We start from the raw sequence: 23,501 nt of genomic DNA on the forward strand, positions 1-23,501 counted from the left end.
GAACATACGCAGAAAGCAAACGTCGGGAGTAATTAGCGAGACAGCAATACGATGAGCGAGCACTGGTAAGCTAGTGGTGACATGGCAACAACGCAGGATTGGATAGGGAGATCAGTGATTACGGCTGTCGATAGAGCGAGCCGTCGCAGCAATGCGGAAGTTGACGGGCACGACGGTATGCCTTTCGCACAGATTCAGTGTCCCGCCGTCGTACAAGGCAATACGGAGGACTCACTCGTAGAACGTTTGTACGTCCGCGCCCTCCATGACGACAACGTCACCCTGGTTAGCTGTCAGTATAGCCACGAAGAAGAGAAGGAGGCATTCGCACATGTCGGAGGTAAAGAGTGAGCGCGTTCCTATCGCCTCCCTGGCCCTTCTTATCTGTGTATCGGCCAAGGAGGCGGAAGTACATGTATGCCCCCGAGCCCAGTGACAAGGAGGCTACGACAGGCCCTAGGCCTCGTTCGGCATCGCTATGAAACTGGACATTCGTACGGCCGATTGTCAGTCCGTGCAGATGTCAGAAATGGAAGAGGGCATACCGCCATCTTCTGCTTCTCCATGTATGCGCACTGAGGACTTCGTTGAAGTTCGCTTCTACGTTCAAGGCCTCCTTCATGCGGCCCTTGATGATATCTAGGGCATCGCGAACTGCGCTTGGCGCTCGGTCCCAGGGAACAGTGTTATCCGTCCCGCCAACATACTGGTATGGTTCTCCGGCTGGAATTGCAAAGATTCAGAATGTCACGCCACCCCAGGGATACATCACGCACAGTTTTGCGAGAAGTAATTTGTCAAGAGCGTTCCTCTGCCTGCGTGTGTGATGAGAAGATGAAAAAGGGTCACGGAGCGGAGTCAATTACATTTATGCTGTAAGAGAACATCAGATTAAGTACGGTGGGCGGAAACGGAGACTTACAGCTCGCAGGGGCCATCGACGGAATAGGAGCTCTCCATTAGTCGCCTGTACTTGATATTCCTTGAACGCGGTGTTAGCGGGGACTTTCGACGCAGGAGGTGGACAGATCAGGTGTATTCGCCCTCTGAAGGTAACAAGGGTATCAGCGACATTGAAGCCATCATTCCGTAATGCAAACCTGTTGTGCGGGAGGATATAGGTATGCATTGGCCCCACGAAGGACCCAACTTGCATATCCGCATGGGCAGCGCGATGATCCTACGCCGATACGTCCATAAGCAATACCTCAGACCCTGCGTGTCACTTACCTGAGTCGGTAGCAACGACGTGGTTGGTAAAGCTCTGTGGGCTCGGTTGTGTCCAAAACTCTTTGGAGTCCCGAACGCGACCGGCAACCTTGTACTGCCCCTGAGCAATGGATCAGTACTGTGTACACCTACAACATGCCATGTGGAATGCTCACTCCGCAATGCTTGCAGTGCCAATGCTCCCACATATACCTTCAAATTGTAAGCGATGGTTGCAAGGAACTGTAGACGTAATATCCTACCTGCTTGACAACCGACCACATTGCCTACAATGCCAGCCCTTGCAGAACATGGAGCTGGTCGTGATTCCATCCTCAGCCTCAGCTACCGGCGGACTGGGTCGCAATTCCTCCAAGTCTTCCGGCGCAAAGGCGATTGGATGAAGGAAGGACCTAGCATACGTCAATTGTGTTGGAGCATGGCCTTGTGCGCTTCTCCAGAAGCCCAGGCACTTTCGGTACAGACACATCCACTGCTCGGCATATACCATTGGCGAAGATTGTTCACACATTGAACAGGTAAGACGGAGCGGGCCTTCGCCCACATGCCTAGAGACACCTGAGTTCACGCTGGCAGCGTAGTCCAAAAGTTAGGCAACGTACTCGTAACAACCAGGTAGGACATCGTTCTGCAGGTTGACGTACTCGCAATGGGCCCCTCGTGTTCTTCAGTGAGCATACATCCGCCGCGGCACATGTGTCTAGAGTCGGCTGCGGTGCGATCGTAATCACAGCTTCTTCGTCTTTACCAAAGACTTTGCTTTCGCTGTGGACATCTGGCGGAATGGAGCTCTGAGTCCACCAAGGCGCGCCTTGTTCTTCGCACCACTGGAAGGCGAACTTGTATCGCACGACGCTACCATGAGCATTTTGCGCAGGTTGCTCCTCAGCTTGTTGATTACGTTAGTCCATTGCCGTCAAGTACAATAAGTGTCTCACCCCACGCGTGCGCAATGCGGTAGAAGCCGAGAACGACGTATGTATAGCCATCGCGGCGAGGTTGAATGGGAAAATCCGTACTTGTCGTCGACCACAAGACCAGGGGACGTTGCATGGCATGTGTGTTCAACAGTGCTCGAACCGACTTGTCGCCTTCAAGTGGTCGCTTGCTTCATGCGACTTGTGTACGCCCTTCTGCGTGTGGATGCTCTCGGCTTTACCGCCCCTGTGACGCATATCTAGCGCATAGCCAGAGTGATCAGAATATGCTTACCCGTGAGATACGATCAGCGACCGTCATGGCGAAGAGGTCGCGACTACACGGGATGAGCTTTGCGGATACCAGTGGTATGTGATCCTACCTTGCAGGGAAACCGCTGAGTAGATACCCTCTGACCATATCCTTGGCAAAGTAAACGCCGCCTTGGTAACTCCGGAACCACTCGAAGGACTCGCAAACCTCTTGCCTTGACTATAAATTGCTCAGCAGAACTCACAATCGAAAGGAACCACAGGTGCGTACCTCTGCCCAGATGGGCGGTCTGACATGCAGTCGCGGTTTGGGTCCAGCGGGCTGTATAGGAGGTACATATGGCTCAGCTTGCTTGGGAGGCGGCAGCACAAGCTGAGGGACTATGGAGTCAAATTGCTGTTGCGAAATATCGATCTCGACGCTGTCCTGCTTGGCTACGACCAGTGCTGAGGGGACCTCCGCCGTGTTCGCGCTCTGCTTCCTTGCGGCGACAAGTTCCCTCAATGGCACCTCATCGTCGCTAGAGTCCGGTGGGACATCTTGACCGTCACCGTCAGCCGCGGCTACCCAGTCAACAAGAGTTATCCTCGAGTTCTGTGCCTCGCCGTCTAGCAAGGCGTTCGAAGCTGCATCCTGAACGACCGAGTCGACGTCGGCCAAGCAACTCGGCTGCCGAGGCAATTGTGTGTGGGATGATTTGGCAGGCTCTGTGACGGCTCTCCGCTCCTTGCGTCGCTTTGGAAGAGGTGCCCGCTGGCGACTAGATTCAGCATGAGCCTCTTGTCGTTTGCGGTCTTGCTTGAACCCTCGAAGACACTCCTGCTGCGCTTGGATAACTTCGGCTCCGCTGACTGGACCAAGTATGAGGGCGCGATTGGGGGAGGGTGCGAAGACGGTCTCGAGGGTGTGGCTGAGATTCCTCCTACAATATCGATCCCCATCCGTATCGAGTTCTAACGGACTCAAGTTAGAGTTCATACGCATCATCAACCTTCACGGACGCAATACGCACCTCATGCAGAGGGTCCCCGATCGATGCGTCAGCAGTACCTGCCACACGATCTGATGGTTCCGGTGCACACCCATCTAGTATCAGACTGCCTTCTACGTCCCCGTGACTGCGGCCTCTTCGTCTCGAGGCCTCTTCTCTGGACGGCTAGGTAGATCGTCACCGGTACGCCCACGACGGCCCTTCTTCGCGTACTTCTTCGGCTTCTTAGCGACTGTACGTTTGGTCTTCGCAGCTGATGTCGACGGGATAGGAACGGGAGCAGTAGTCGGTGGGGAGACACCGTCGACACTTTCTCTATTCGGAGAGTCAGCGCTGGTTGCCACTTGCGTAGAGGTCTTCTCGAATGACGTCCCAGGCGATTTGGCTTCCGACTTGTGCTTGCGGCGTTTGGGCTGCTTTGGAAGTGGCGTAGACCGTTTAGCCAGCTGGGGACGCGGAGGAGCTGTCCGCTTGGCGACCTGCGGACGAGGGTGCCCTGTATCGTCATCGGAGGTGTCTTCTGCCCAATTGTTGTTGAAGAAACCACGGCTGCGCTGGCCTTCATATTTGTTGATGTCCTTCGCTAGATAGGAGAGGCGCTCAACGTTTGATGCTGCTCTGCGAGGTCGACGGCCTGAAGTATGCGCAATGTTGGCGACGTCAGCGGGTATTGTGGCGTCGATATGAACCTGCATCTCAGTCTCAGAGTGCGTAAGGTCAGAGAGGGACGACAGGGCATCATGGTCTATGTCCATCATATTGTCCTGCGCATGCGGCGGCGCCACAGCAAGACCCTCTCCCTCGGACGGAGAAGTCTGCGCTGCACTAGATGCACAGTCGCTGCCCGCCTTCCTCTTGTCGCCTAGAACAACACTATGTTCTTCTTCACGACGATCCCCTTGCAGGTCAAGGCTGTCGGATTCGACATGCTGCATGACTTCGGAGAGTCCAACGGTTTGTGGCGGGGATGCGATGCATATATCCTGCCGCGACGGCTCCTGAGGAACGGGAACGAGCACGGTCAGCGAGGATACAACAATTCAGCATATGGCTCGCACCAGAGCATCTGTGGCGTCGTCTTGCGACGCCAGCGTACGGTCATCTTCGCCTTCGCTGGCTTCTGCGTCATAAGCATCTTCGCCGTATGACTTACGCAGACGCTTGAATGTTCGTCTATTTCGATTATGTCGCGTCTCGGATGGCACGCGTGGCGAATGCGGGACTCTCTGCGCATGGGGAATTTGTTCTTCGGTACGTTGACCCAGTGCATAGTAATAGCCTCGCGCCACGCGTTCGGCTTCCAAGTAAATCACGGCAGCTGATCCATTGTCAGGCAAGGATGAGCTTTCGAAAAGAATCCAGTAGAAGCGTATGAATGTCTGGATATTGTCGCCGTTCGGAGCAACATGTTTTGCTCGGTCCTGGATGGCAGTGTCCTCAAGGGAACAGGCGAAGAACGCCAAGCGGAGCCATGCTTGGACTGCGGGAAGCTAAATGTATACAAGATATCAGCGCCCTTGCCTCAGCAGTATGCCCAGTTGAACTGTTTGTGTACTGACCCCGTCTTGCTTCAAGGCATCGATGATACTTTCGGTCCAGTGGCCTCCGTTGAACTTACTACCACTGCGCGAGCGGCTAGCTTCCGCGGTCGATCGAACTAGGAAAAGTGACGCAAATGGTTCATCCTCCAAGAGAGTTCTGTCCCGGAAGGAACGGGGAATTCTCATCCCAATGTGTGGGCCTGAGTGAGCCGAAGGATACGCGGGGTTTGTGAAGACGGAAGACAGAGACGTCGGAAATGCAGGCCGCTATATCTCACCCTGCGACCGCGAAGTATTAGGAAATGCACAGCCGTGGACGTGCCAGTGGTGTACTTGGGGAAGTCTCACAGCCCAAGTACTGGCACTTGAATGACATGCGTACGTTACCATGTGTGACACGGAACCACCAGGGAAGTTCCGAACAGCGGTCGAGGCGCTCGTCTGATGGCCCGGGCCTTCACGGCAACGACCGCGCGTATCCAACAAATGGCTCCTGCGAGGAAGTCATGGCACGAGCCTCACTCAACGGTACAGACAGAATGCGCTCTTCATGCAGTGTCTACGCTACGTGTACTCAAGATTCGTTTACCGTGCGCTGAGCGCGTGCTGAAGCGCCTCATACACATCGGCTTCTATGCGTGCCTCCATCTTGTCCTCCTCCGAACCGTTGCCCCCAGCAACACGCTGAGCCTCCTGCAGGTTGGCACGGACAGCCTATACAGACAGTGAGCGACAGCATGCACCGACATGGTTCATCAACGCACCTCAGCCGAGAATTCCTCCAGCGGCGCAGCCTCCACGGCGTTGATGGTGAGCGTGTTGTTCGGGTGGACGGTGGCAAAACCACCAGACACTTTTACAGCGTCAGAGAGACGAGAAGCACATAAGTGAACTGTTGAGACGCACCAAACCACTTTTTCGCAGCACTTCCGGGCTCGAGCACCTCAACGACACCAGCGCGAAGAGGCTCAATCGTGGGGACGTGGTTTGCGAGGATACCCATGTCACCGGTAGCGGCGGGCAGGTTCACCTGGACGACCTCCGCTGAGTTGAAGATCGACTACAGCGACCCATCCAGAGTCAGTCACAGAACTACCAGCAAACTACTCCGGTCTGACCTGGTGGGGCAAGGCCAGCGAGAGCTTGATCTTGTCGGCCGCCTCCGCGTAGCCACGGCGGCCGGTGGCGAAGGATCGGGGCGCCCTGCGGGCAGCAGCAGAGACGAGGCGGAGAGCAGACATGACGACTTGCGGACCGTCCGCGACGACGAGCTTGAGTGTGAGCTGGTCGCCGGACGCTGCCGGGATGTAACACGGTCACCTGATGCTGCCGACATCACTGACCGAATATAGCAAGTGGGTGTCTTCGACTGTCCGGCTACTTCATAACCGTACAATAACAATTGGAATCTAACAACAGACTCGCTTGGCTAGACGGAAGATACTGTGTGCGATCAGATATCTTTGATCGAAATCTACGCACAGATCATGCGACAGCTCACATGTAGAAACGAATGCTGCCATGATCACACAACCTGAGCAACATACTGTATGTAGCAAGCTCCGGGAGGATTGTCTTGAGTCTACTAATACATTGGAGGGGGGCCTGAGCCAAGCGTGTACGGACTACATGAGCTTGCCGGGGCATATCGTCTATGGGAGGAATCGGATGTACAGATACATGTATTGTTCTTCTCGTTCACCGACTCAGCCCTCGCGCACGACTTCCTCCACGGCCTCCCTGAATATTTGGCAGCCCTTCGCCAAGTCTTCCTTGGAGACGTTGAGTGCCGGGATGAACCGAATGACTTCGTACGCGCTCGTGGTCAGGATAAGCATCCCCTTCTCTTGACAGCGCTTCGCGATGCGGCTCGCGAGACTCTTCGGGACGGCGGAGTTGACGAAGGAGTCGTGAGAGCCTGTGCCTACGGGCGACGCAAACTCGACAGCGACCATGAGTCCTTGTCCACGCACATCGAGGATGCAGGGCGCAATATCATCGCGCAGAGCGTTCAGGAATGCAAATAACTCCTTCGACCTAGATGGCCGCAGGGTTACGAGCCGTTAAAATACACTTGTAGATGCAGCTCACCGTTCGTTGACGTTCTCCAAAATATTCTCCTCCTTCATGACGTCAATGACTTCGCAAGCGGCAGCACATGCCACGGCGTTTCCTGCGTACGTACCGCCCTACAAAAGCGTTACTAATTTTCTCCGCGCGCCACAAAGAAACGCACCATGGTTCCCGCCTTCAGCTTGTCAGTGATATCCTTTCGGCTAATAACACCGCTAAGGGGGAAACCATTCGCAAGGCCCTACGCACATCGATCAGTCTGTGATGCCCGAACAGCAGCGGAATTTTCACCTTTGCGATACACATGATGTCCGGCCGCACACCCGAGTACTCAATCGCAAACTGCCTGCCCGCCCGCCCATATCCGCACTGCACCTCATCGATGATCAACAAGATCCCATGCTTATCGCATACCTCCCGCAGGCCCTGCAGGAACTCTGTAGGTGCCGGGACGTACCCGCCCTCACCAAGCACGGTCTCAATCAGAATCGCAGCCGTGTCCTGCGGAGCGGTCTGCTGCTTGAGCAGGAGGTCGAGCTGCGCGAGGCAGAGGGCCGAGAGCTGTGAGCTCGGCGTGGATGCGGGTAGGCCGAGTTGGTGCCAGTATGGGTAGGGGAGGGTGAATACCCCAGGCTACGGCACGGCTAATCAGCGGAGAGCGGGCCGGAGGGAATATAATGTGCACTCGCCATAAGGGGATGGACTCCTTCGCTGTAAATTGTCTTGCTCTTCGTAACGGCCATAGCTCCGAAGGTTCGGCCATGGTAAGCACCTGTGATGGACAATTAGCGGGCAGTCTTTCATGAGAAAGCCCCAGATTGGTGCGATTACGCGTACCCTGCATCGAAATAATATTCTGACGACCGGTTGCAGTCCTGGCAATTTTGATTGCGGCTTCGATGGCTTCCGATCCCGAGTTCCACCAAAAGAATGAATTCAGGGACGAGTCAGGCATAAGAGGGAGGATCTTCTCGATGAGTTTGAGGTAGGGTGGGTGGAAGGCGATGCTGCACTGAACACTTAGGCGTGAGTTCCCAATGCATATATGCGGTCTGACGGTGAGCACACCTGCATGTGAACCACTTCCATGCATTGCTTTGCTGCTGCGCTACTAACTCGTGGGTGACAGTGGCCTGCGATAATCGGGAGGTGAGTCTCAATAATTTCATTGCAGTGTGGCATACTCACCGAGGTTCGTGACTCCGATGCCGCAAGTAAAGTCAAGCATCTTGCGGCCATCCTCCACGGTGAGGTAGGATCCCTCTCCTTTCACCACTACCGCTTCTAATGATCGGCTGAGCCCGGCCGTAACATACTTCTGGCCGAATTGAACGGAGGACGACGGCGAAGTGCTGGTGGCCATAGTCCTGCGTTGATATCTGCCGGGAACAACAGACAAACGCGGCTTTAAAGCACCATCCTTGAAAGCGCTCTGATGAGATCCGGCCTGCGAACTGAGATGGCGAGTCCGCGGTGAGTGGGCGGCCTTGATCAATGTCCTGGTGTTCTTCGGGCTGGAATGGAAAGTGGAGCCAAGTAAGCAATTCATGCTTGACGGCGAAGGCCAGGATGAAAAGCAAATAGGCAGCTAGTATATACTCCGCGCTGTGGCTTCGCGGTCACCAAGCAAGCTGGAACCTGAAGCACGCGAGCAGGCCGTGGAGCGAGTCAACTTATCACGACTGCTCAGGGTGCGTGCATCGGATGGGAATTGGGACCGTGTGGAAGCCAGCATTGCGATAGGGATGCTATGGCGTCAGCGGCACACACCCTTCTGCTGCGTGTCGCACACAGAAACCAACAAAATCAATAAAATCAATGCACGGGTATTTCTGCACCGTCAGGTGATGGTGACATTGCAAGGGGAACCGTGTTTGTGACATCCGCCTGATACGCGAGTAGGAAATCAGAGCCCGTCCCGACACGCGGTGGGTCGTGTGGGAGGATATGCACAGACAAGAAGGACGAAAGGGAGGCTGAGCGGGCCTCGGAAGCTTCTCCGAAGTCAGCATTTGGAGCACGCGAGCTTAGCACGGTCGCAAACGGCAATTGGAAGGCAGAGGAAGCAGAAGAGGCGCGAGCTGAGGTCCGCTCGGCACAAGAATTAACGGTCGAGTCAACCGCTCATATATACCGCATAGAGATAGAACACTCGGAAGCGCAAGAAGGCGGAAATAGCACTCACGCAGTGGTAGTTGTGCCTGGGCGGACGCTGGGGTGGGCGGCGACGCGGGGAACGCTGCGAGCGGGGGCGTGCTGGGCGACGCAGGCAGCGGAGAGCATGGCGGTGGGGGAGCGGTGGCGCGGTAGGAGGCATATTTGAGGCACAGAGGAGACCCAGTCTGGAGGGACTCAGAGTGAACGCGGACTGGCTCCAGCCAAGCGGTACCGCCAGATCGGGCTCGTCACAGGCGCTTCGGCACGCCCATCCAGTCACACCGTCACGCGCCTGGGACGAGCGCACTGCGCCTCAACGCTCCCCCCAGCGCCCACACCGTCCGCAACGCTGTCTGCGCCCACGCCCGCCAGTTCGCCATCACCCCCACCGCGCCCACGAAGCCACCGCCGCTACGCGTCTGCACCCCGCCATGTTCTCCCCACGCTGCTGACAGCCGCAAACCGCCGCATCCAAGATGGCACGTAGCTCCTGGAGTATGGAGCGTGCATTGACAAACGTCGGCGGCGCGGTGACGGTGCATCCCTGTGTCATGGGGCCGCTGCCTGACGCCCGGTGAGTCCACTGACAGGAACGGGGTGGATGACGCGAGGAGGGAGAAGAGAAGAAACTGTATGGGCGGTGGATGGAACAAAGAGTCTCGATTCTGCGTGCGGAACTGGAGAGGAAGCCACACTCGACATTGACCCCGTGGTGCGCAGTCCTCTTCTCTGGCCCTCCGCTTTCATCGCCGTGTTATTTCGCGTCGGTCCCTCGCCGTCTCGTGCCCGCATATCTTGGCACAGCCATCCCAACATCGACCTCTGCGATACGTACGTTCTTGTCACTTGTCACGCTGGCGTCTGCTTGATCTCGATAACCCAAATAGCCGACGGTTGGCTTGGTGGGCCCGCCAGAGCCGGCACTGCAGAGAGATACGATTCGATAGCCGAGCACTATGATCGCATCTCCGCGACCGACGGGCGTTCCGTAGCCCCCGACCCGCCCTTCCGCCCACACGCAGCTCGCAGGCTCCGGCGACTTGCTGCGCCCTCTAGGCCACGCCTATACCGCACCCGTCGCATGCATCTCGAGCGCATAGCGCTAGCGGCCTGGATCCTCGCTTAGTCGGCTAGCTTGCGCCTTTATATCGGTTGGCCGTGTCCGTTTCGCTTGTCACTCCGAGTCCGAGGCCGACATCGACCAGATGTCAGTAGAGGTTCGCACATGGCCCTCTGGACCTGGATGCCTCAAGTTTCCGGAGAAGGCCGTCTAATGTTGTAAGTTAGCTACGTATGATTCCAATTGAGCGGTTTGCCCTTGCAGTGAACGCCACTTTATCTCTACATAAGACTATCGGCGGCGATTTCCCGGGGCAACTCAATCGCTCACTTGAACACTCACTGCCCGCATGCGGATAGACTATTAGGCCTTGACGAGGCTTCCCTGGCAGCTACGCGTGGATGGAATTCAGTCTGAGTAGGTACGTACAACCTCAACGCAGTATGCCCATGCTCCTATCTTTTCCGCCGCCTGCTCACGCGAGGTAGATTTCTGATCTACTTCACGGACAGAATGCAGGGTCACGGGTACGGCAGGCTCTCGGGTGGACGTAGGTGGTAAGCGGAGTTGGACTTGTTAAGGCGAGTCAGCTGTTTACCTTCTCGCCTCGCCTGCCCGAGAATCTGTGGCGATACAGGCTGTAATGATGGCTGCAGGCTCGATGTTTACCGCCGCGGGTTTCTCGACTTCTCGCATACTAGCCGTTCAATCTTATGCTGGCTTGTTTCCTCCGCACTGTGGATGATGCTGGGCCTGCGGCTCACGGCGGCATCTTGCGACTCCTTGGCGGCATGATATACTTATCGCTGGATTCTCTCGGGTTCAGGCGGGCATTCGGTGTTGCTCTTTCCCGCTCGCCTCTTGACTGGTTGTATCGGGTCGACTAATGTGGTTGCTATCAGTACGTCTCGGGCATTATCGATTTATCTCTTATCCAAGTCTTACCGCGTCTGCACATATTGCGACCATCGCGACAGCGGGATGTCGGCATGCATACATATCAGGTCGTTCATGACCATCCCAACAATGCAAGGAACCTCGATCTCTTTCTCGAAGAGGTCGGGAATTTTCACATGTACTCTCAGCTGTTATTCGCTTCTGATGGAGCTCAGTCCTGCACGCCGCAATGCTCATGCAGGCCTGTCGTCTATGCCATGCACCCGCTCTGCCTCGTGTTAGACAACCTCCGAGTCCGTTCCAACGCGACGGTGCGTTTGCCACCATGGGGCCACTGAGCTGATCAGTACCGCGTCAAATCGTGGGGGCTACGGTACGTGGCTTGGCTTGGACAGCTTACTGAATATCAATATTTGGAGTTGCAGGCTCGGGCGAACAGCGGCAATGCCTTATTCGGACAAGACACCTGGCGTCGATCGGACGCACCACGTCACACAAAAGGCAGGAGACTTGCCGAATGCGGCAGCACGAGAGATGTGTGGATAGTTATGATGTCACCTAGTGCCACCTCGTGTCATCCCTACGCACGTCGTGCGCCTCTCGCTCCTCAATGCGAAACTTCGTCACGCCATAGCTGAGCCCCCCGTAGCCCTTATAATGCTCGCCCCCGGCGACGTTGGAATGACCCCAACTTGCATTCTACCCTCAACCATCTCTCACGACTACTGCAACTTAATTTGACTCAACCTTACGACCATGACGAACAAGACACTCGACCCATACACCGCGAAGGCGGAGAACAACAACCTCTCGCCGCAGGAGAAGATCGAGGGCCTGCATGCCATCTTGAAGAGCGTCAAGACCGGCATGCTCACCACACGCACCACCTCGGGCGACCTTCACTCTCGCGCAATGGCGCCCGCTGGACGTGAGCACTCGAGTCCTCGCGCACATACTCAGATCTGCTGACGCGGGAATCGGCAGCGTTCAACCCGACCCAGGTGACGCTCGTGTTCATCGCGAACAAGGCATCCGCCAAGTTTGACGAGATCGAGAACGACGCGCACGTCAACGTGTCGTTCTACGACGAGTCGTCGACCAACTGGGCGTCGTACGCTGGCATCGCCAAGATCTCCCAGGACAGGGAGAAGATTGCCAAGCACTGGAGCTCCGCGTGAGTAGCCCTCCTAGACGTCCCAGTCGTGTGTTCATGCGGGCTTACGGCGCCGTTTTATGCGCATATATGCAGTACCGCTGCGTGGTTTGGCGACCTAAAGGACGGCGTTCACAAGGGCGACCAGCTCGACCCTCGCGTCGCTGTGATCGAGGTTATCCCGGAGGAAATCGGTACTGGCACTCAACGCGCGGAACGGTCGGAAAGGCGGTCGATGTCGCTGTTAGTGCGGTGTCGGGAAATGCTGCGGCTCCTGGTGAACTCAGGACAATCTCGAAGGCGGAGGTAAGCATGCATCACGTCGCTTCGGCAGGCTCTATGGGTACATACTCATTCATTGCAGGTCCAGCTCTTGAACGGCCTCCAATCAAAGTAAAGGACAGTTCTGCCGTAGCTTGAAGTGTATCCATAGCATTGTATCTTGACACTATTGCACGGGATGTACTGTACCAACTTCTCTCATTCATACTGATATCTTTCCCTTCGACTGGCTGCAAAAATGACCATGTCATGACGAGAGGTACATATGTGGGGTCAATTCACACTACTAACATACAAACAAACATACAAAAAGTGTCTCAAGCTTCTATATGAAGGAACACAGGCAAGGAAAGACTTGTTGTCAGTATCACTGTAATTTTGTTCTTTTGAAGTTGAGTAGCATGAAGAGCACAAACATCCTGAGAGCTGTCAATCTGTTCAGTAGAGAAGAGATAGAAATCCACTTTTGCAGCCAGTTCAGGTCCAACCTCATCATACAGACCACAGAGTAACAACCACACCCCTGCTATATCCTGCAGAGCATATATGCAGCCAGATGTACTGCTCAGCACTCAGATAGCTTGAGACCTCCTGTTGCTGTTTGGCAAGCTGAGAGGAATGCAAAATCTGCATGCTGGAGTGATCTCTGGGTGATGTCAATCAACTTCATGGCTTTGTCATGGTAGTATTCCATAGTCAATTCAATGATAACGGATGCGCCGCTTATTAGGGTTGCCTTAGCAGTGAGGCTGCCAAGATCTTCCGGGACTGCAGGATAATGCAAGCATTCGACCGGCAGCGGCGAGTCATACGCACTGATCTGAGATATATGCTCAGACGCCGATATGCTCGGTGGTGGCGGTCGTTGAGAGGCGTTGTGCTCGCCGGTCTCGCAGCCACCTCATGCAGCCATGAACCCGCCGCACATTCTCATTGCTCGTAACTCTCGGGGGCCCAACTCCGCTAACCCGTCCGCCTCTCTGAGCTCGCCGACAGAAACGCATGCTGCCGCTGCAGGCATCTTTCGATCGGCAGGCTCGCCGCCATGGTACCTCGAGGAGTGCGAATCTGACGAGATGGTCTCTGCCCTGAGTCTCGATGGCGACTACGAGGATCCCATTGAGATAGACGAGACGTTCACGGAGAACAGTCGGTTCCCGGGCACAGTCAAGATCATCGTCGAGTCTACGACTTTCTGGTACGTGTAAACCCGCCACACAGTAGCGACCGTGTTTATCTCCATTCACAAAGGGCGCACAAAGAAGTGCTCTACTTTGCGTCTTCGTTCTTTCAGGCAGCCCTCAGCGGTGCTTGGGCCGAGACAGGGCGACCTCAATCCACCGTCTCATCTGTGATCACCATTTCTCAGCCGCCGACCGTACCCGGCAGACAATCCAACATAGAAGACTCTCCCGATATGACGTTCGCCCCCCCTGATCCTGACGTGGATATAGAAGACTTAGACCTCGACGGTGAGCCCGAAATAGACCCTAGTCCGGGTGACAAGGCAAAGGCCCGAGAAGATAGTCTCAGCAAGCTCGAGAATAGCGGTACGTCACCATCCTCACCAAGACCGCCAGAGGGAGAGAAGGGCAAGGAGAAAGCCATCGGTCTGAAGGAGAAGCGTCGCAGGAAGGACAAGAAACCTGACGCCATCATTATCCTGAAAGAGGAGAAAGCGTCGACGTTCCACGATTTCCTCAAATTCGTATACCCGCAGTAAGTCTCCTTGGTTCAGTCAAGACATCCTATGTTCAAATCTCGTCTGTGGAAGTCTTGTGTGCACAATCACATGGAACAACGTAGAAGGCCTCATGAATATATCACACAAGCTTCATGTTAGTTCGCTCGAGCGGGAATGCTTGACTTTCCTCGTTACGCATGCCGCCGGCCGGCCGATCAAGGCAATGCGCATTGCTGAGCTATTCGGTGAAGAAGAGCTGTATCGCGAATCAAGTCGCTTCGTACTCGACAACCCTGGTGGATGGGGCGAAGAGGAGCTCAGGACACTCAGCCAAGAGACGTTACTGAAGCTTGAGAAGCGGTACGTGAGCAGAGATAGCAGCTCGTGAAGTCATACTCAGCCGTCACTAGGAGGACGTGGTTCCTGGAACGCGTGCTCAAGCTCGGACTAGTACAAGTGGCGAAGGAATATCAATGCGTATGTATCCACCATCGCTATGGACTGGCGCGTCGTACTGATTGTGCAGTGTGCGACATGTCCGGACCCATCGACTTGTGCACGCCTCCTGGAAGAGAAATGGAGGCAAGCTTATCAGGCCGTCTTCCGTTTCGGTAATCAACACTCTTTCCGACGAACGACGAATGCTGACAGGCCATCACCAACGTCAGGCCCTTGCCAACCATCCATGGTTTTCCGTACCTACGCACTTTGGAGGGTGTCAGCCCTCCACTGTCCTTGACTCATCTCAGTTGCCAGACCACAGCCAAGGCGTTCATTGCTACCCGTAAGCCACAACATATCGTTGCGTGAAGTGCATTCTGATTGCGGTGTGGACCAGTCTTCGACAGGATGTTCTCGCTCGGTTTACGAGGTAGTGGAGCGGACGCTGCACCTCTTGGGGCGCGGTTGCCGCCGTAGCGGGTGCATCTACGGGCCCGCGCCGCCACTTCCTATTCTGCACGCTGAATGACCATAATACCCATCGCAGTAAGCGTTCGCGCGACCTGCTGTCTTGACCTCGTTGGACATCAGTTCCTTCGATCCCCTTCCCTATTACTTTCATCTTGTTCGGCGGAATCTAGTGGAACATGTATAATAATATATCTGACAGGAGAATACATATCCATAAAAGACTGGGTATGAGGTGTGTGCAATGATATATGCGTAAGATGGTAATCTGGAAGTACAAGACTTGGAATGACAGGATGACGAGACGGGCAATGACTAAGGAAGTGGAATGAACCCGCCATACGCCCAGCATATGAACGCACCAAACAACCCGAATGGAACGAACGAAGGTAATACAGAGAGGTCAGACGTGAGTCCACTAATGCTTACAGATGGACAACCTGCCAGATGGCATCGTCGCGAGCCAAGGCTGCGATCAGTCGAACGGGGGAGTGTGTTCGAAGGCAATCGGGGCATTCTGAACGAGCCACTGTACGCAAGTGGCCTTGCCACCCATGTCAGCGAACTCGGAGACCATCTCGCGTGACCGCATGAGTGTGGCTGGAAGGCAGGTTAGGGAACAGCATACGCGTGGAGGGGAAACTAACGTACGTCCGAAGACAACCCCGAGATTTTGCGCGTTCATGAGGTTTCCAGCACTCCGTTCGCTGACTCTGCATTGCAACTGCGTCAGCCAATCTGGTGCTAGGATATAATCTATTGACAAACCTGTGTAGATGCAACAAGAGATGCCGAGCGGTGAAGTAATGCTCCTTCGGAAGCTCCATGATGCAACTCAGGTACGCTTCACTTTTCATCTCAGGATCGCGGATGCCAGTGGCTGACATGAATCGAGCATGCAGCTCATAGGTCAGCAGCGGATTTGGAAGTTGTCGCAGATATGACTTGAGAACAGATGTGACGCTGCAAATGTCGTTGAATCGATCGGTGTCCAGGAGATCGAATGTGCTGTAGTCGGCGCGCTCGAACAACTGTGTAATCGTCTTCGACTGGCCTGAGCCGCCAGTCTTCCGGTAGATGCCTTCGAAATCCAATGCTACCATACGTGCATGTCAGTTATTGCACGAATTGTTATTCGAGTTGTGAGCATACCAAGCGCATCTACAGCTTCAATGCATTTCTCAACAATAACGGGAATGAGTCGAGGCTCTTCCCGCGATTCGAATTGTACTTGTTCGACTAGATTTCGCCCGAACATTGAGGGAGCTGAATAGCTGGTCAGCGCACAGCGACAATGCACTCATCCTAGAACGTACGTAGAGGAATAGGCGGGAGCGAGGGTTCGTCGCGACCTTGGGACCCTTGTTGAGAGCAAGGCAGATGGACGTGCTGTAAACAGCGCGTGTGCACGGCAACATTGCAGTCTGCACAACTGATGAGCGATCGGACGGAACAGATAGAGGGTTTGACATACTCGTGCAGCGAAATTGGGAACCCCACATCTTGTCGCCGCAATGATCGCAACGGGCTACCCGCAATACGCTGACTTGTTGGAAGACGTGCTCCTTGCGGCCAGCAGCCTTGGGGGTGTCATTCCAAGTAGCGGAGGAACGTTCTCCTTCGTCGTCTTGTGGCCTGGCCATTTCAAGAACTTGGGACCCATCTTAATCGGTTGTGCATGCGAGTCGATGGACTCCGGCTTCGAGATCTTGATGAACTTCGAGGTCTCTACTGAACCTTCCTCCGACAGTGCGACAGTTGACGACGTGACTGATGACGATAGGTTCTGGATCTGTCTGGCTCTATCATATCCTCCGTCAGCAGCACCAGTTTCCGGCTTAGGTGCTGTGGAGTCGAGCCCGGCGGCCTCGATGCGGCGCACATACTGGGCATTCAACTGGGCAAGTTCCTCATTCCGAGCGTTGAGCGCAGTCGTCTCTTCCAGGAATGCGTCGCGTGAAGCCTTCAGCTCCATGATCTCTCGCATTAGAGCCTCCCTTTGCTCAGTCAGTGGCACGAGCTCGATCTGGTACTTGTTCTTGATGTTGTCGAAACGCATAGACAATGCTCTACCGAGGGAGGCTGCACCGTCTTCACCTTCAACCGGCGTACTAGAACTGCAAGCAAAATGAGTGGCGCCATGAGGCGAGGCAGGGACTACACACCTCTTGGAAGCAGAGAGCTGCTCGACCTCCGCCAGAGTCATGTCACGTTCCACCTTCAGCTGCGACAAGGATCTGCCCAGAGTCGATAGGTTGTTGCTGAGCTCTTCCGAAAGCTGTTTCTGGGCCTCTTGGCGCCTCGTCTCACCTGAGATGGCAGAGAGGCGTGCTGCCTGCCCAGAGAGCAGAATGCGAAGCCGTGTTACTTCAGCCTCTGCATCCCGCCGAGCTTTAAGCTCTTGGTCATACTCTGTCTGAGCAACAGTCAAGCCATCCATGTAATGTTGACTAGCCCTCTGGGATGACAAGGACGAGTCAACTACCACGTTTATTCCACTCAGCTAGCCTCACTGACCTTCATGCCATCGAGCCTGCGTTTGTATTCAGCATAGTCTGCTTGCTGCTGCTCGAAGGCTTTCAAAAGGGTATGCACGAGCCCCACATCCAAGGTGACCTGCGCATTGCCATGTCCATGGCAGCTGCCAACTCGTCTTGCAACAGCGACCTCGACGAATCAGTGAAGTCTGCTCGCGGTGGCCCCGATGCTGCCTCATCCTCTGAGCTGACGGTGATGCGAGTGGGTGTGAGTGTCGAAGTGTTGAAGTCTTCATGACCGAAGGTAGCGTCCAACGAATCGGAATAATCGTCTGCCCTCGATTGACTGTCCAAGCTAGGCCTCGCGCGGGGAACAGAGGGGAATTTTGACAACACATCGGTTGCCACAGACGAGCTGAATGAGGGTGAAGAGCTCATAGTACCGCCAATACCCGCAGACATCCCACGTTGACGCGTTCCAAGTCGCTTCACGGGGGTTTCGTCAACTCGGCTCTCCGTCGACTCTGTCACCGTGACATCGCTCCGTGGTGTTAACATCTGTAAGGAGTCTCGCCTCGACTGTACGAGCACCTGGGGCGACGTGGCGGTGAGATCGAGTTCACGGCTACCACTCTCCGTAATCTCCGCGAGCTGCTCTAGCCTCGTTACGTCACCGCTAACAGACTTCAGCAACTCTGCGAAGTCCGAGTTTCCCATCGAGATCCGGATCGGAGGCAAAGCCGGAGCGATGAATGTCGCGTGTGAAGTCCTCTCGACTGGTGAGGATTCCGGCGAATCGACGCTGTTGGGATGACTGTCGTCCGCTGCGTCATGATTGACGCTTACACTGCTTCCTGTGTTAAGGCGGTTGAGAGTAGGGCGAGAAGATCTTGCAAGTGACTCTTTGGGTGGAAGAGCCGGAGGCATGTCGCGGTCGGGACGGTCGTGTGCGTCCTCCGACTCGGCTTCTGTGTCTGTTTCGCTTTCGATGCCATGCGGCACATCTATGCGGTGCGACGGCGATGTAGGCGTCGGGACGCTGGGCGGGCGAGATGATACCTCCAGTGTGTCATTCGGTGGTCGATTCTCTCGCAGAGGACTTGCACGAGCTCTGTCGTCGAAAGACCTTTGATGCCGAATGTTACTGTTAGGAAGGATGAGACTGGGAGGACGTTTATGTTCGTGGCCACGTAAGCTTGATGTCCTGGCAGTATATTCCGAGCGATCGGTGTTCTGGGGTTGCGGGGTGAGGTGTTCTGGAACCCGACTACTGGAGCGCGACGCTGGGCTGTTCAGAGCTGAACCAGATCGCGAGGGCGCACGCGACAGTCGATCCTGCTCGAGGGGTCGTTGAGCGCTGATGCCCGAAGAACCTGAGCGGGTCCGACCAATGTGGGGTGCTCCTTGGTCAAGAGAGTTGCGAGGGGATGAAGGGGTAGTCGGACGAGAAGAGGATGCGACACGCGCGAAGGCGGGATGCTCTGGACCCGTACTTTCTGCGAAAGGGGTTTGCGAACCAAAGAGCTCTCGTAGGGGTGAAGTCGCTTGCGGAGATCCGCGTGCCGGAGGCACCGTATTGCTGAACGACTGTGCCAGCGCGGGATTGATAGACTGCCGCTTACTCCGACGGGAAGTCTCTCCGTTGGGGATGTTCAAGGCAACGCTTCCGCTACCGCTCGCAGAGTTCAGAGAATAAGTACTGGGGGTCGGTCGGAGCTGCTGCTGGAATGTCGGGCGCGCGTCTCCGTCGAAGCTTTTCCTTGCAAGCAGGTGTCTGTCGGAACCGTCACTCCCCGGCACAGCCAGAGAATCCATCCTGGGCGTCGGCATGGACGTCAGTCGTTCAAGCTGTGGTCGTGATGAATCGAGAGTTGCCGAGCGCACTGGAGGGGCAGTACTATCGTCATCGGGTGCCGTGGAAGGGCGCTTGCTGACGCTCAAGGACGAGAGTTGGGCCGCGAAGCGGCTTGCAGTAGAAGGCCTGCGCTCACGAGGCTCATCTGGCGTAAACGAGTTGACTTGTTTCTGGTTCAAAGACGACACTGATCCGCGCTGAGAGGTGCCGCCATTTGCTGGGGGATGGGCGGAAGGAGAAGCGGTGGACGCCTCAGAGGAGGCAGAGGGTGACTGCGCAGCGCTCGCCTGCCATACCTTCAGTTTCACGAACCGATGCACAAAACTCTACTCACCGAAGCGGAATGTTCTGCCTTCGCACCCGAGATGCTGCTCCCAGCGTCAGAACTCATGAGCACGCTCGCCGCCTTCTCGCGTTCCCTTTCCCTTTCCCGCTCCTTCTCGCGTTGTCGCTGGGCGTGACGCCGACTCCGCGCGACTCGTTGGTTGTGGCAGTCCATGCAATAGATCCCTTGGCTGTCTTGGCAAATACCAGTTCGTCTATCCGGTTCTTGCATACCTTGCACTTGAAACAATGCGCATGGTATGAATCATCGCCCGTCATGATAGCCTCGTCAAGAATCGGTTGTCGACAGACATTGCAGGAGTATGAGCAGTTCGCACATATCGGCGAGCCGTCAGAGAGCAGCAGCAAATTGGTGTCTGCGGTGACCTGGTTGCCACACTTGGCACACTTGAAGCAATCGACGTGGAAGAAGGATTGACTAGTGGTTGATGAGATGAGCGATACGGAGTACAGTACAACGGAACAGAGCGAGGACAAGGATTTGTGATGTCCTTTGACGTGATCCGCAGAACAGCACACGAAAGCGATCGTGCCGAAGAGCGAAGGGAAGAAGAACGGGGGACTCACCCAAAAGCGACTACCACTCCGCCATTCTCGTCTATCACCGACTTCTTGCATCCAGGACAGAAGCGGTTCTCATTCAGAAGTGAAGGATCGGGAGGGCCTGTGCCATTGGCCCCAAAGGTAGACACCGTCACAGGGCTTGCAGGTAGTGCTGAGATCATGTCACAGAGCGGGGGAGAGGAGCACGGAGCGCAGGAAAAGCCGAGGGAATGGGGGTATAAACAGTGCCCTGTTGCCAAGAGAGAGCGTACTGCGACCTGCGCCGGATGGCTACGCTGAGGGAAACAGGTCGAGAGGATGCAAACCAAGAACAAGGAGAGGGAGGAGGGGGGATAGGATGGCTTTCCGGAGCCTCTGCGCGTCGAGGGCAACGAGCTAGATGGGCGCGTCGCCCATCATCAACACGCTCTCCTCCTCCACGTGATCCCGACCGTCTGCACCGCCTGGCCATGGGCCCTACGCCGTGTTGCCCACTTGGGCAGTCCCGCACATTGTCTCCTGCAATACCGCAGCCGCACTCTCGCCATTGTTTATGTACTAGCAAACGCAGATCCCATCTCCAGTTACTTATGCTCTCGGTGCCCACCTGTGATGCGGTGTGATTGATCACAATATGTCAGACTTGGAACGGCGCTCAGGTACTTACCATGTTCTGTCACCGGCGTCTACGCTCACTCTACACCCACTTCAGGTTGACTGCAGGTCTGTTGATCTTGTCATCTTGGACTCGTCGCTCTACACGCTGGACAATGCCTAGGATGCCGCCGACTCGCAGTCTATAGTGCGCGAATTGTCCGCGCACAACTGCGTGTCTACTAGGACAGGTTGTTATGCTTGATGTATAGTGCTCGCCGGTGTGGTTGTCTTCGCCGCAGATCAGTGAAACGCGGAATTGTACCAGGGGACCGCGAGCCTGCGGCTCTGTAGTGTAGTGGTTATCACAGCGGATTCTGATCTCTGTATAGATTGACAATGTTCCGCTAACCGAGGTTCGAGTCCTCGCTGGGCCTTTGGTTTTACTTTTGCCGTGAGTCTCCCACTTTGCGCGCGGGGGCACTGAGTAGGTAATAATAAGACTGAGGAGTTCTCGGGAGCATGCAGAGCAAGTGGACATGGACATGTGCTACATAATGGAAGCAGAATGGATGGGGCAAGGAACGCACACAAGGAGGCGGACGGCAGTGGACAGCGTTACACAGAAGGCGATGTGACTGATGCAGCGGCGAGCACTCGACGAGGTTAGCGGATGGCAGAGGTGACGCGTCATGTACCGGGCCCGGGGCAGGTGGTGAAGCGGATGATTAACGAAGATATACATGCGTGTTGCGATAGTTCCATGGCAACGTTATTTTTTTAAGCATTTCTTAGCTTTGCGACACGAAAGTTCGGCCGGGCCTTCAGATCCGCTTCTTGAACAAATAGTGGCCCACTCCATATCTATTCGAATGCGGATGAGCACAGGCAGATTCACAGCAACTGGGACAAACTCACTCCTCGCCATCCCTCATGCCAAAGAGCTCCGCACACGCCATATAAAAGACTCGGAAGCTAGTCATAGTCACAGAGCGATGAAATCGACGCAGTACGAGCATGATCGCTGCATACTTACCGATAAAATACTTCCGACCCTCCTCAGCCCCAACACCCTTTTCGAGCGTCAAGCTCAGATATTGATGCTCTTCGCAGTGTTCGCGTCTTGAGGACGAGCCAGTCCTCGCAGGTTGGGCGTAGTGTCGGCCGTTGACATACCAGCTTCGCAAGAGGGTGAGGTCATCCTGGAAGTATAGCTATCCTCTCATCAGTGATCGTCAGGAGAAGGGAAGAGAAGAGGGCTTTACTAGGAGGTCGTGCGACGGCATAGTCCCGCCTATGATAAGCGATGAGTGCTCAGCATATATGCAGAGGAATTGGGAGACCGCGCACCCGAGAAGAAATGTGTCGCCATCCAGCCGTCGTCCTCTGCGAAGTGGTACGGCATGGAACGATGGCAGAAGATGTGCACGAAGAGCAGCCCATCAGGTCGCAGCCAAGATGCAATCTTGCTGAGAAGCATCTTGTAGTTCTTCATGTGCTCGAACATCTACACGACGGCCGCTCAGTCCACTGAGCGACTTGTGACGGAGAGGCTTACTTCGATAGACAAAATGTGGTCAAATCTATAAGGCGGCGTTGTTGGGTGAGGCCTGCACATGGCGCAAGTCTAACATGCTCACTGCTGTCCTTCGGTGAAGCCGAAGTCATTCATATCAGCTGTTATAATCTTTCATATTTTTGAGCGTTATCTGCGAGGTAGGGGCGAGGCATGTCAGGACACGCACTTTTATATTGCGCAAGCCTCGAGAACGAGCAGCAGATTCTATGTACTCTTTCTGTGTACGCGAGTTCGACAGACCAACTATTTTGGAGCTTGGATATTTCTGAGGTACCGATGAGCCAGATTTCGCTTGATGAATGCGGGTCGCGAGACTCACCTGAGCAAGGTATAGTGTCAAACTTCCCCAGCCTAAACGCGTGTGTTCTCAGTGAAGAATATACAGAGGTTTGTAGGTTATATGCATACCACATCCGAGATCCAGTAGTCCATCCCATCCGACAACTGAGCTTTCTGGCAATAGCTCTCAAGCATATCACTTCCGCTTCGTCCAGAGACTCTTTCCCCGTGGGATAGAGACAGCTGGAGTACTTGGCGTATGGTCCGAGACACGATAGCATGAAGTCCGTGGGCACCTGTATTGCGCCGCAAAGTCAGTTCCTTCAAAATATGCGCACTGAAAATGTACTTCGTAATGTTGTTCGTTCGCCTTGTTTGTCGAGTCAGCAATGCTGGCTCGCGCCCGCACCTCTTCGAGCCACCGCATCTTTGCAGCGTGATTCGCCTCGAACGACCCATGGTCAATCTCACGGAGCCTCGCACGGAGTAGAAAACGTATGGCGGGGCGGATGACAAAATCCGGTATCAGACCCTACTGTCTGTATGAGTCTTCTGCTTTCTCGCAACTTGCGAGCTGGCGTACCTTATCCAGGAGAACATAGGCGGTGCGGAGGATGGCATCGAGGATCATGGTGGTCGGGAAGCGAAGAGCGACCTCGAC

The 23,501-nt window shown here is 55.1% G+C and overlaps 9 protein-coding genes and 1 non-coding gene across 10 annotated transcripts; 3 read left to right on the top strand and 7 right to left on the bottom strand.

Moving 5' to 3' along the window:
• Positions 1 to 796: 796 nt before the first annotated feature.
• Positions 797 to 1,876, bottom strand: B0H18DRAFT_420627 (uncharacterized protein). The gene is made up of 6 exons (XM_048038020.1): positions 1,833 to 1,876; positions 1,473 to 1,778; positions 1,386 to 1,422; positions 1,231 to 1,330; positions 919 to 1,180; positions 797 to 811 (listed from the first exon to the last, which is right to left on the bottom strand). The coding sequence occupies exons 2-5, from the start codon at positions 1,739 to 1,741 to the stop codon at positions 1,083 to 1,085; spliced, it is 504 nt and encodes a 167-aa protein (XP_047899329.1). The 5' UTR covers positions 1,742 to 1,778; positions 1,833 to 1,876; the 3' UTR covers positions 797 to 811; positions 919 to 1,082.
• Positions 1,638 to 2,374, bottom strand: B0H18DRAFT_420760 (uncharacterized protein). The gene is made up of 3 exons (XM_048038023.1): positions 2,169 to 2,374; positions 1,833 to 2,119; positions 1,638 to 1,778 (listed from the first exon to the last, which is right to left on the bottom strand). Exons 1-3 carry the CDS (start codon positions 2,281 to 2,283, stop codon positions 1,734 to 1,736), a joined length of 447 nt encoding a protein of 148 aa, XP_047899330.1. The 5' UTR covers positions 2,284 to 2,374; the 3' UTR covers positions 1,638 to 1,733.
• Positions 2,375 to 3,112: 738 nt separating this feature from the next.
• Positions 3,113 to 5,317, bottom strand: B0H18DRAFT_420758 (uncharacterized protein). The gene is made up of 4 exons (XM_048038022.1): positions 4,972 to 5,317; positions 4,471 to 4,902; positions 3,434 to 4,410; positions 3,113 to 3,374 (listed from the first exon to the last, which is right to left on the bottom strand). Exons 1-3 carry the CDS (start codon positions 5,137 to 5,139, stop codon positions 3,526 to 3,528), a joined length of 1,485 nt encoding a protein of 494 aa, XP_047899331.1. The 5' UTR covers positions 5,140 to 5,317; the 3' UTR covers positions 3,113 to 3,374; positions 3,434 to 3,525.
• A 114-nt stretch (positions 5,318 to 5,431) lies between these two features.
• B0H18DRAFT_976892 (epsilon subunit of F1F0-ATP synthase N-terminal domain-containing protein) lies at positions 5,432 to 6,217 on the bottom strand. Its single transcript, XM_048044201.1, has 4 exons — positions 6,072 to 6,217; positions 5,860 to 6,013; positions 5,718 to 5,806; positions 5,432 to 5,667 (listed from the first exon to the last, which is right to left on the bottom strand). Exons 1-4 carry the CDS (start codon positions 6,192 to 6,194, stop codon positions 5,539 to 5,541), a joined length of 495 nt encoding a protein of 164 aa, XP_047899332.1. The 5' UTR covers positions 6,195 to 6,217; the 3' UTR covers positions 5,432 to 5,538.
• Positions 6,218 to 6,375: 158 nt separating this feature from the next.
• On the bottom strand, positions 6,376 to 9,358 carry B0H18DRAFT_976894 (pyridoxal phosphate-dependent transferase). The gene is made up of 9 exons (XM_048044202.1): positions 9,212 to 9,358; positions 8,215 to 8,540; positions 8,095 to 8,159; positions 7,864 to 8,038; positions 7,716 to 7,798; positions 7,318 to 7,659; positions 7,190 to 7,267; positions 7,045 to 7,142; positions 6,376 to 6,990 (listed from the first exon to the last, which is right to left on the bottom strand). The coding sequence occupies exons 1-9, from the start codon at positions 9,307 to 9,309 to the stop codon at positions 6,660 to 6,662; spliced, it is 1,596 nt and encodes a 531-aa protein (XP_047899333.1). The 5' UTR covers positions 9,310 to 9,358; the 3' UTR covers positions 6,376 to 6,659.
• Positions 9,359 to 11,896: 2,538 nt separating this feature from the next.
• Positions 11,897 to 12,690, top strand: B0H18DRAFT_951167 (uncharacterized protein; the record flags this gene model as incomplete). Its single annotated transcript, XM_048042010.1, has 5 exons — positions 11,897 to 12,068; positions 12,125 to 12,314; positions 12,390 to 12,536; positions 12,581 to 12,599; positions 12,658 to 12,690. The coding sequence occupies 5 exons, from the start codon at positions 11,897 to 11,899 to the stop codon at positions 12,688 to 12,690; spliced, it is 561 nt and encodes a 186-aa protein (XP_047899334.1).
• Positions 12,691 to 13,502: 812 nt separating this feature from the next.
• B0H18DRAFT_976920 (uncharacterized protein) lies at positions 13,503 to 15,334 on the top strand. The gene is made up of 9 exons (XM_048044203.1): positions 13,503 to 13,773; positions 13,827 to 14,294; positions 14,350 to 14,619; positions 14,670 to 14,736; positions 14,786 to 14,870; positions 14,928 to 14,947; positions 14,974 to 15,043; positions 15,098 to 15,130; positions 15,178 to 15,334. Exons 1-9 carry the CDS (start codon positions 13,652 to 13,654, stop codon positions 15,273 to 15,275), a joined length of 1,233 nt encoding a protein of 410 aa, XP_047899335.1. The 5' UTR covers positions 13,503 to 13,651; the 3' UTR covers positions 15,276 to 15,334.
• On the bottom strand, positions 15,335 to 20,775 carry B0H18DRAFT_976924 (uncharacterized protein). Its single transcript, XM_048044204.1, has 16 exons — positions 20,413 to 20,775; positions 20,066 to 20,263; positions 19,835 to 20,015; positions 19,665 to 19,787; positions 19,530 to 19,640; positions 19,163 to 19,493; positions 17,830 to 19,141; positions 17,686 to 17,809; positions 17,334 to 17,626; positions 16,781 to 17,285; positions 16,643 to 16,748; positions 16,485 to 16,592; positions 16,321 to 16,434; positions 15,937 to 16,264; positions 15,820 to 15,881; positions 15,335 to 15,768 (listed from the first exon to the last, which is right to left on the bottom strand). The coding sequence occupies exons 1-16, from the start codon at positions 20,568 to 20,570 to the stop codon at positions 15,644 to 15,646; spliced, it is 4,179 nt and encodes a 1,392-aa protein (XP_047899336.1). The 5' UTR covers positions 20,571 to 20,775; the 3' UTR covers positions 15,335 to 15,643.
• A 551-nt stretch (positions 20,776 to 21,326) lies between these two features.
• On the top strand, positions 21,327 to 21,419 carry B0H18DRAFT_t29. Its single transcript has one exon. It is a non-coding gene; the product is annotated as a tRNA-Gln (tRNA).
• A 306-nt stretch (positions 21,420 to 21,725) lies between these two features.
• B0H18DRAFT_1207255 (uncharacterized protein) lies at positions 21,726 to 22,831 on the bottom strand. The gene is made up of 7 exons (XM_048036215.1): positions 22,728 to 22,831; positions 22,623 to 22,669; positions 22,541 to 22,565; positions 22,333 to 22,489; positions 22,248 to 22,276; positions 21,901 to 22,196; positions 21,726 to 21,846 (listed from the first exon to the last, which is right to left on the bottom strand). Exons 2-7 carry the CDS (start codon positions 22,652 to 22,654, stop codon positions 21,807 to 21,809), a joined length of 579 nt encoding a protein of 192 aa, XP_047899337.1. The 5' UTR covers positions 22,655 to 22,669; positions 22,728 to 22,831; the 3' UTR covers positions 21,726 to 21,806.
• Positions 22,832 to 23,501: the final 670 nt, after the last annotated feature.

This window comes from Fomitopsis serialis (genome assembly GCF_022376445.1).
Source record: "Fomitopsis serialis strain Sig1Antser10 chromosome Unknown B0H18scaffold_4, whole genome shotgun sequence".
Lineage (NCBI taxonomy): Eukaryota > Fungi > Basidiomycota > Agaricomycetes > Polyporales > Fomitopsidaceae > Fomitopsis > Fomitopsis serialis.

Bases quoted from the DNA above. Each gene is read 5' to 3' on its own strand.
- B0H18DRAFT_420627 (XM_048038020.1), bottom strand. From the start codon at position 1,741: ATGTGTGAACAATCTTCGCCAATGGTATATGCCGAGCAGTGGATGTGT. The intron at 1,423-1,472 runs GTAGGATATTAC...TACAATTTGAAG, and splicing joins TGTGGTCGGTTGTCAAGCAG to GTATATGTGGGAGCATTGGC. The intron at 1,331-1,385 runs GTGAGCATTCCA...TCCATTGCTCAG, and splicing joins GGCACTGCAAGCATTGCGGA to GGGCAGTACAAGGTTGCCGG.
- B0H18DRAFT_420760 (XM_048038023.1), bottom strand. From the start codon at position 2,283: ATGCAACGTCCCCTGGTCTTGTGGTCGACGACAAGTACGGATTTTCCC. The intron at 2,120-2,168 runs GTGAGACACTTA...GTAATCAACAAG, and splicing joins CCGCATTGCGCACGCGTGGG to CTGAGGAGCAACCTGCGCAA. The intron at 1,779-1,832 runs GTACGTTGCCTA...AGGTGTCTCTAG, and splicing joins GTCCTACCTGGTTGTTACGA to GCATGTGGGCGAAGGCCCGC.
- B0H18DRAFT_420758 (XM_048038022.1), bottom strand. From the start codon at position 5,139: ATGAGAATTCCCCGTTCCTTCCGGGACAGAACTCTCTTGGAGGATGAA. The intron at 4,903-4,971 runs GTCAGTACACAA...GTATACATTTAG, and splicing joins ATGCCTTGAAGCAAGACGGG to CTTCCCGCAGTCCAAGCATG. The intron at 4,411-4,470 runs GTGCGAGCCATA...CCCGTTCCTCAG, and splicing joins ACGACGCCACAGATGCTCTG to GAGCCGTCGCGGCAGGATAT.
- B0H18DRAFT_976892 (XM_048044201.1), bottom strand. From the start codon at position 6,194: ATGTCTGCTCTCCGCCTCGTCTCTGCTGCTGCCCGCAGGGCGCCCCGA. The intron at 6,014-6,071 runs GTCAGACCGGAG...GGGTCGCTGTAG, and splicing joins CGCTGGCCTTGCCCCACCAG to TCGATCTTCAACTCAGCGGA. The intron at 5,807-5,859 runs GTGCGTCTCAAC...ACGCTGTAAAAG, and splicing joins TGCTGCGAAAAAGTGGTTTG to TGTCTGGTGGTTTTGCCACC.
- B0H18DRAFT_976894 (XM_048044202.1), bottom strand. From the start codon at position 9,309: ATGCTCTCCGCTGCCTGCGTCGCCCAGCACGCCCCCGCTCGCAGCGTT. The intron at 7,799-7,863 runs GTACGCGTAATC...TGTCCATCACAG, and splicing joins GAATATTATTTCGATGCAGG to GTGCTTACCATGGCCGAACC. The intron at 7,268-7,317 runs GTGAAAATTCCG...CGATGTGCGTAG, and splicing joins ACATCATGTGTATCGCAAAG to GGCCTTGCGAATGGTTTCCC.
- B0H18DRAFT_976920 (XM_048044203.1), top strand. From the start codon at position 13,652: ATGGTCTCTGCCCTGAGTCTCGATGGCGACTACGAGGATCCCATTGAG. The intron at 13,774-13,826 runs GTACGTGTAAAC...CCATTCACAAAG, and splicing joins GTCGAGTCTACGACTTTCTG to GGCGCACAAAGAAGTGCTCT. The intron at 14,295-14,349 runs GTAAGTCTCCTT...CGTCTGTGGAAG, and splicing joins CTCAAATTCGTATACCCGCA to TCTTGTGTGCACAATCACAT.
- B0H18DRAFT_976924 (XM_048044204.1), bottom strand. From the start codon at position 20,570: ATGATCTCAGCACTACCTGCAAGCCCTGTGACGGTGTCTACCTTTGGG. The intron at 20,016-20,065 runs GTGCAAGGTATG...TTGCCAAGACAG, and splicing joins TACCATGCGCATTGTTTCAA to CCAAGGGATCTATTGCATGG. The intron at 16,435-16,484 runs GTACGTTCTAGG...CCAGCTATTCAG, and splicing joins GCTCCCGCCTATTCCTCTAC to CTCCCTCAATGTTCGGGCGA.
- B0H18DRAFT_1207255 (XM_048036215.1), bottom strand. From the start codon at position 22,654: ATGAATGACTTCGGCTTCACCGAAGGACAGCA. The intron at 22,566-22,622 runs GTGAGCATGTTA...GCCGCCTTATAG, and splicing joins GGCTTCACCGAAGGACAGCA to ATTTGACCACATTTTGTCTA. The intron at 22,490-22,540 runs GTAAGCCTCTCC...GCCGTCGTGTAG, and splicing joins ACCACATTTTGTCTATCGAA to ATGTTCGAGCACATGAAGAA.